Source organism: Chelonoidis abingdonii, chromosome 6 (genome assembly GCF_003597395.2).
Source record: "Chelonoidis abingdonii isolate Lonesome George chromosome 6, CheloAbing_2.0, whole genome shotgun sequence".
Taxonomy (NCBI): domain Eukaryota; kingdom Metazoa; phylum Chordata; order Testudines; family Testudinidae; genus Chelonoidis; species Chelonoidis abingdonii.
In genome coordinates this window covers 94,508,714-94,517,310 of record NC_133774.1, presented here as the reverse complement: position 1 = coordinate 94,517,310, position 8,597 = coordinate 94,508,714, and the positions used below count along the sequence as shown (strand labels likewise).

Below are 8,597 nucleotides of genomic sequence, written 5' to 3'. Positions count from 1 at the left end.
GCCACTCCAGGGGGCGCCCTGCCGACCCACCGAGTGTTGCTAGGGTAAAAATCTTCCAACGAACGTGCACGCGGCGCGCACACATCTAACTGGAATGGATATGAGCAACACATCTCGAAGAACAACAGTTACAAAGGTGAGTAACCGTCTTTTTTTTAGTAATGAAACTGCCAATGATTTTACCACACATACAATTGTTCCATATTTGATGACCTTAAAGAGTAGGGTTATTCTGCCACCCTGTGTCCACTTGATTTTTCTAACTCATAAAAACCACAAAAAAAGTTGTTATAGAGCCAATGCTAATATCTGCTAAATGGAACTCTAAATTATTATTCATGTTATATTTAAATATCATTGGTGAACAATAATAGTGACTGAGATGAGAAAGAAATTACATCAATGACAGGGGGAAGAAATTAGATTAATCTGAATAATTCTAACAAAACAACCAGTAAGTCACTAGTCAGAAAATGTATCTTATTTTCGCTGGTAGATGATCAAAGTGTATGCAGAGTTTGGGGTTGAGGACAGCAGATAGTTGAAGCCCCCTAGAAGAGGAGTTGAGAAAGAGGAAGAAAGTAGGGGGGGGGCAAGGCTCAAAGTTAACACCCACTGGGATACTGCCAATAAACTGTTATTTTGTAAAATATTTACTAGCCCAATACCTGAAGATACTAGCTGAATCAATCCAAACGTTGTTACATTGCCTAGAAAAAGACAAAAAAAAATGTCAAGGTGGCTGAGAAATTATAATATATTCAAAATACTCCTGTAGCATAACAATAAAAAATAAGGATGGATAGAAAGATAGATTTGGAGCAATTACACTGTCTTCAGTTATACATGCATTCCGAATGTCCTTTAAATTATACTTACTTTCAAGCATCTCTGTTACAGCAGCCGGGTCTACAGCACTTTCAAATACCTACAGGAAAGTAATACCGAGTATATTCATCCTTTATAATACAAAAAGCATTTTTATAATCTAGCAGTTATACGAACATTTTAATATATTCAACAAATATTTCCCTACACCATGCTGTGTTGTCATTAAGCAAAAACAAACAATCCTGGGAAATACTATATATTTTACGGCGTGTTACATGTTTATTAATGTCAGCTGGAAAATACTGTAACAATTTGTTTCAAAAGTTATGTAAAGTCTTGAAAATCTTAGTTGTTTAAACCTGAAATTTCACACACTGCAGCCTGAGTCAGACTCAGAAGTGAGTCTAAAGGGTTTTTCAGGGAATCTCCCACTGTTGCACTAACATTAGTATAGTTCTACTAGTACAAGCAATGGTGGAAGAGCTAGTGTAGAGGGGACACAGGGTTTTTTTTTGAGACTACAGGGTTCTTGATCAAACCATGGGCCTCAACCCACAGTGCTGGCTGCCATCAGTGCCCTGGCTGCCATCACCCTGAAGCACAGGACAAGCCCTATATAGACAAGAGAGGAGTTCAGGCATCTAAGGCAGTGGTTCCTAAACTTGTTTCACCGCTTGTGCAGGGAAAGCCCCTGGTGGGCCAGGCCAGTTTGTGTACCTGCCACGTCCACAGGTTCAGCCAATTGCAGCTCCCAGTGGCCGTGGTTTGCTGCTCCAGGCCAATAGAAGCTGCTGGAAGTGGTGCGGGCTGAGGGACATACTGGCCACTGCTTCCAGCAGCTCCCATTGGCCTGGAGCCACAGTCGGCCGGACCTGCAGACGTGGCAGGTACACAAACCAGCCGAGCCCGCCAGGGGCTTTCCCTACACAAACGACGGAACAAGTTTGGGAACCACTGGTCTAAGGTGACAATCCTATTTGTTATTATGTAATTTGCAAAGACGGTACATAAAATCAGAACATTTTATGAACATGAAATAAATATAAATGTATTTTACTTTGCTTAATTTCATCCCATTACTCCAAGCCACAATTTGCTGGTCCACCCGAAAAGAGATTCCTCTGCCTTGGGGTGAAAACATGAAGTCAATGTGAGTTTTGCCATTGAATTTAATAGGGCCAGGATTTAACCCTTAGTATTTTACCTCTTTCAAGCAGCTGTGGTCAGCTATATCTCCACTGAGTAATGTTTTAACCTAGCCCTTAAGCATTCTTGTTGCTTTACTCAGAACCATAGAAATGTAGGGCTGGAAGGGACCTCAAGAGATTATTTAGCCCATCCCTCTGTGCTGAGATAGGATTAAGTACTGTTTTTGTTTTCATTATGTTCATTTGTCAACATATTTCAACCTCTGATAATATTGAAGCTTTCAGGACAGTACTTCAGTGATAGGCTTTTTGGAGGAAGGAAACTCAAAGAGTGCATCTTTGCTAGGAAAAAAGGTATGGTCTTATGTCATGTAAGTTAACACCTGGTAACAAAAATGAGATACTATCTTAGTGAAAACATGGCAGTTTGTAGTTTTCATACACGTTAGCAGGTCAAAGTAAAGACTATGTGGGGGCCTAGGATTTATCTTGACCTGCTATCACTTGTTAAAACTATAACTCCCTTGTCTTCACAGGATTTTACTTCATGTTAGTTATTGTGGATTAGCTAACACAAAGTAAGAACACACCTTTTTTCCTTGTGAAGACAAGGCTCATTTCAGTCTCAAGTCATCTTCAACTGTCACTGCAGGCCTAGGAAGTGAAAGGCATTTAATTGTATTCCTTAGGAAGCGGAATCTTATGAGAGATGTGGTAAAATTTATTTGTGAAAACAGAGCGACACAGAAAGCTGTATGCAAAAAGCAGGGATTCTCCTAACAGAGCAAAGCAAGAGCCATAAGGGAAAGAATAAGGGTAACAGATGTGCTCTGTACTCTTAAAAAATTCCTACATGTGTATTAAAACGATGTTACCTGTAGTGGCTTCAACATAGTTTTCTTGTCACTACGAGCAATGCCAAACTGTGTTAAAATCATTTTTAAAAACCATCATCAAACATAAATCACCATTCATCAATATGATAGCCAATGAGCAGAGAGAGTATTTTTTTTAAATCTTTTATAAACATTTTAGAGTTAGCCAAACCATTTACTCCCGAGGAAATTCAGGCTGAAGGCTTGTGTTCTTGGTTATTTCAGATTTTAAAATGGTATGTAAAATGTTGGTTAAAACATTCATCTGTCACTTATTTGAGTCATTATATTTAATTCTATGCCTGCCAGTATCATGAAAATCAGATGACAGTCATCCCATGGTGGCGATGTTATTTTGTTTCCACAGAAATGGGATCACAACCAAATAAATACCAAGCAAGAGAACTAACACACTAATGTCCTTTCTGGGATTATATAGGATTGTTTGCCCGGGAGCACACTCCAGTTTAATCAGTGAGCCACAACCTTGGGTGTAATTGCCATGAATAAAAATTCAGACAGCAAAATGTTACATTTTAGAACCTGTTCCCAGTTACAGTCCCTTAAAGATATAACAGATCTGATTCTTTGCTACCTTGCATGGGAATCAAGTGTAAAATGATACTAAATCAAAATTTTCTACTAACTCTACACTGGTGGTAGCATTTTACACCCACTTTGCACAGGTGTAAATTACTATCCATAGTGGAAGGCAGTAGAGAATCAATCCCAAAAAGCATGTAATAAGTGAGAATCACCTTTTCAAACCACATCTTCTCATGAAACAACAGAGGGAAAATTGGAGGAAGGCATTCTGTCTCCTTGTATTGGCCCATGATGCAGACACTGAGGTAAATGTCATGCTTCTCTGGCAGGAACACACCAGGGCAAGTAACCTTATGAAAGAGAGAAAACAATCATGGTGATGACAACTCTTTTAGGGCAGCCTTCCCCACTTTGTCCCATCAATGTGCCTCATGCACAGTCTGTAGAGACTACCATTATGGTCAAGTAGGTAGTACAATATCTGTGCTCTAGGCTTCTCTGTTGACAAGGGTGCCAGTTAGGGTCCAGTTCTATCTTCAGTTACACCAGAGGTGGGCAAACTATGGCCCATGGGCCACATCCGGCCCACGGGACCCTCCTGCCCAGCCTCTGAGCTCCTATCCTGGAGGCTAGCCGCTGGCCTCTACGCTGCTGTTCCCCCTCCCCTGCAGCCTCAGCTCACTGCACCGCCAGCACAATGCTCTGGGCGGCAGGGCTGTGAGCTCCTGGGGCAGAGCAGCTGCAGAGCCGTGGCCTAACCCGGTGCTCTGTGCTGTGCAGTGGTGTGGCTGGCTCCAGCTGGGTGGCACAGCTGCCTGTACTGGTGCTCTGGGCAGTGCAGCTGTAGCGCCGCCAGCCACCAGTAGTCCAGGCAGCACAGTAAGGGGCAGAGAGCACAGGGGGTTGAATAGAGGGCAGGGGAGCTTGTGAAGGTGGTCAGGAGGAGAGGCTGTGGATAGGGATCGGGGCAGTCAGAGGGCAGGGAACAGGAGGTGGAATGGGGGCAAAGGTCCTGGGGGGGCAGTCAGGAATGAGAGGAGGGGTTGGATGGGGCAGCGGGGGGCAGTCAGGGGACTGGGAGCGGGGGTGGGGTAGAGGTCGTAGGGGTTCCATCAGGGAACGGAGGTGGGGTGGATGGGGCAGGAGTCCCAGGGGGGGCCATCAGGGGGCAAGAATCAGGGGGAGTCAGATAGGGGACAGGCCATGCCTGGCTGTTTAGGAAGGTACAGCCTCCCCTAACCAGCCCTCCATACAATTTCAGAAACCTGATGTGGCCCTCAGGCCAAAAATTTTGCCCACCTCTGAGTTACACCAATGGAAGTTACAGCTGTATAACAAAGGGCAGAATTGAGTTTTTGGAATGGAATTTTCAGAACTGGCTAAAAGTGTGCATCTATACTGCAGAAAAACACCTGTGGCTGGTCTGTGTGAGCTGGCCCAAAATGTTTTCTTTAGTTTTGCTCCTTTTATTTAAAAAAGTGTTAGTGTGTTGTGCATTTGCTGGTTTTATGCTTCCTATATTTGAGACTTTCTTTTTTCAATAACTGTATTCATGGTGATGAAATGTCATGGATTTTAACATTTTACTGAACAGAAGCTAAAATATTTTAATCTGATGCAAGAAGAGGAAATTCAAAGGCTAAGAGATGAGAGAAATGTTTAAAAATAAGTATTTGCACATCTGATGAAAAGCACTATACAAAAGATAATTATTATTATCTGCTCTTGCTAGACTCTGAATTGACACACTAATCCCTAAAAAGACTGTTACACAATTAATAATGCACAGTGTTGTAGAGTCCTGCAATTTACCTAACCTTTACCATTAAACCTCTTTCCCCTTGATTTAGATCACACCTTTCTGTGTACTTCCCATTGTTTCCACAATATAGGCAGTGTACATCGTATATGAAATCAAGGCTGTCATCCATCAGGTCCTAGGGCTGAAGTGCGAAGGCCGTGTAAAAGCAATTAGAAGGTCATTTCGTTCCGCTTCACAGATTGTTTATTTACAAGTTACCACATAGAATCCTTTAAACACGCAGTTTCCTTTAAGTGCCCCTGAGAAGGGAGAAGACAGAGCTAACCCCGCTGTGATACACAAAGCACTCCACGCACAGCTCTGGGGACAGGGCAGCGAAATGGTATTTGTTCAGGGCAGCTTTGGAGTGGTGATGCAGGTCAGGGCTCTGTGTTGTCGCGTGTACGTACCTGGGAAGCAGGGCCAGCGCTTCCATTTAGGCGGCCTAGGGCGTCAGGATTATTGAGGGGCGGCATTTCTGCGGAGGGCCTGCTGCTCCGGTGGACCTCCCGCAGGCACGACTGCGGCAGCTGCACCGAAGCCGCGGGACCAGCGCGCAGGGCGGCGAAACTAAAAATACTAGCGCCGGTCCTACTGGGAAGGTTGTATGTGCTGCTCCCGCACCTTGGAGCCCTGTCCACTTTTTGCCCTGCCCCTCCCTCGCTCGCTGCCCTGGCTAGTTCTGGCCCTGCACCCGCCTCACCGCGTGGATCTGCAGCTCCACCAGCACCTTCAGCGGCATCCTGGGGGAGAGGGGGTTCTCCCCGCCTGCGCTCTCAGGCCGGCCCCACCCCCGAGCCCCGCTGTCCCGATCACCTCGCGGCCGCTGCTGTCCGGAAGGGGAAGCGTCCCGTTGCCGTGGAGACTCAAACGTTCCAACATTTGCCTTGGGAACGCGGAGACAGCCGGCGCGCGCCCCCTGGAGCCCAGGGAAGCGAGGTGCACGCCAGGCTGTAGCTAAGACTCCCTATGAACCGCAAGAAGGGGTGGGTTTGGGGAATGCTCCCCAAGCCACGCTTGAGGGCGGAATGCAGGCGTGCCATGGAGCCTGCCCAGAGCTATGCATGTTACCACTGTGTGCAATCTGGGCTGGGCTATGTGTGTAATACATGTCTATAAGATTTGCAACACATGCCTATCTTGTGCAAGTTCTGTTGATGTGGCACGTGTTATGTATGTGACATGTATGCATAAACACAAGGCTGTGTGTATATAGTCACAGAAATGTAGGGTGGAAGGGACCTCATAAACCCATAGGATTCCACAACCTCCTTTGGTAACCTTTTCCAGCCCTTAACTATCATTATAGTTAACTATCCTTACAGTTTGACATTGTAATTCAAGTATGTACAGTTGTGTAAGTACATGATGCAATGGGTTTTATGTACAAGGTTGTGTGTATAAAGTAATGTGTCTATGCAATGTTTGGTGTAGGGCTGTGCATATTAACATCTATGTAGAACCGTGTGACAGTTTCTCTTATAAAAAGCCCAAATTTTACACATCTCCTGCCCCCAACTTTCTGGAAATATAGTCTCCCTTCCATTTGACCTTTTACTTGTGCAGCCTCCAGCCAAAGCAGATTATTTTCTGTAAAGGGTAAAGCTAATCAAACAGGTAATTTGTAACATATTGGACTTTGGAAAAACAAACAAGTTTTTAATCTTTTAAAAAGTCTAAACTTTTGTCCACATACGTTACAAAACTAGTTTGGTCTAAAAAGAAGTTACTAAATTGGTCAACGGACTGTTGGTGATCCAAGCTGTAATCACTAATGGTCTGGGCAGAACTGGTTGAACACATGCAGATGTTTTTTCTCCTAAACCCCAATCCTGGAAGCATGTACAGATGTGCATAGTTTTGCTCAGATGAGTAAACATCAATGGTGCTATGCACACAAGTAAAGTTACACATGTGCCTGTTTGTGTAACCCACACACCTCCTGTGGTGCTCTGTTCCATCTAGTGGCACTGAGATGACTTAGCGAAAGATTGAGTCTGCTCTACAGCCTCAGCTAAGAGGCAGATGGCTTTTAATTCATGTGGTGCAGACTCATGCATTTAGCTCCAGAGGTCCCAGATTCGATCCTGCCCACCAGTGTTAAATTTACAGGATTGGGGGTTTTGTTTCCAACTTCTAAATCTCATTAAAATACAATATTGACTAATACCACTTTCCAACTTGGAAATCCAAATCGGAGTTTTTTTATTTAAATCAGATTTCTTTGATAAAATGCCTTTTGAGGAAAAGCCCTATCTAAAGATAGTTTTAATTAAGGTACATTATAGCTCAAAGATATCTCATCATAGAATAGGGATTATAAATTCTACTTCTATAGTATGAGACAATATAGTCCTGTAATGTTTAAGAAAAGTTTTGGAAATGAGTGCCAGTAGTTCATGGATTAGGGACCCAATCTTATGGGATTCCAGGGGCTTCTGTATAGATTATTCAGGTTAGTCTATCTACCTCCCCAATGGGACTCAGTGTTCAGTCTAGAACAGGGGTCAGCAACTTCTGGCACATGGCTCGCCAGGGTAAGCACCCTGGCGGGCCGGGCCAGTTTGTTTACCTGGCACATCAGCAAGTTCGGCTGATCATGGCTCCCACTGGCCGTGGTTCGCCACTCCAGGCCAATGGGGGTGGCAGAAATCCGCAGCCAGGACATCCCTCAGGGTGGGAGGTACCACTCCATTACCCGCACTTGGTCACTTCCTACCAGAGTCTGCATTGGGTCTCTCATGAGATGTCAGGTTTTCTGTGGTCAGCAGGGCCAGTCTCCTCCAATGGCTCCTCCAGTTGCCGGGGTGTAGGTGGGCCAAGGGTGGCTCTGATTCCTGGCACAGTCAGGGTCTGTGGCTGGCCCACTACAGACTCTTCCCAGACAAGTCCTTTCCCTACAGCCTCCAGCCCAGAATGAGCTGGGTTCCCTCCCTTTATACTGCTTGAGCATTTGGAGCATGCCCAGTCTCGCCAGGGAGGTGGGACTTCCCCTGTCAATAATATGGTCTTAACCCTGTTTCTGCTAGTGCAGGGTAAGCAGACTCCATCACAGTATCCAAGATGAGAAGAAATTTAGAAGAGAGTCCCAAGCTAATAACATACAGTTGCAGTGCTCATTTGATGCACCTCCTAGCCAAAGACTTCAGTGGTCCAGAAATAAAGGCGAATGTTGTTGAAATTGCAAAATACTTCCATAACAACCACTTTGCAGCAGCTGCTCTAAAAAGGTGGGAGGAACCAAGCTAATTCTCCCACAAGACATGCGATGGAACTCAGTAGTGGACTGTTTTGAGCACTATATCAAGAACTGGCCTAATCAGATGACAGTTTGTGAACAAAATCTTGAAAAAATAGATGGCACTGTCACAGCCAAAGTTTTAAACATTGGCCTTA

At 44.7% G+C, this 8,597-nt stretch overlaps 1 protein-coding gene across 4 annotated transcripts in view; it reads right to left on the bottom strand.

Annotated features, from left to right (window-relative positions):
• The window catches only part of SPATA6L (spermatogenesis associated 6 like), a 41,464-nt gene extending 35,384 nt beyond the window's left edge, over positions 1 to 6,080 (bottom strand). For 2 of the 4 annotated variants that reach the window (XM_075067255.1, XM_075067256.1), the window contains exons 1-4: positions 5,905 to 6,080; positions 3,613 to 3,750; positions 880 to 928; positions 669 to 710 (exon numbers count right to left, since the gene is read on the bottom strand). In XM_075067255.1, the coding sequence (XP_074923356.1) occupies positions 669 to 710; positions 880 to 928; positions 3,613 to 3,750; positions 5,905 to 5,943 (268 nt within the window). In that variant the 5' untranslated portion in view covers positions 5,944 to 6,080. The remainder of the gene's footprint in view (positions 1 to 668; positions 711 to 879; positions 929 to 3,612; positions 3,751 to 5,904) is intronic. The other 2 variants (XM_075067253.1, XM_075067254.1) reach the window with 1 other exon arrangement.
• Positions 6,081 to 8,597: the final 2,517 nt, after the last annotated feature.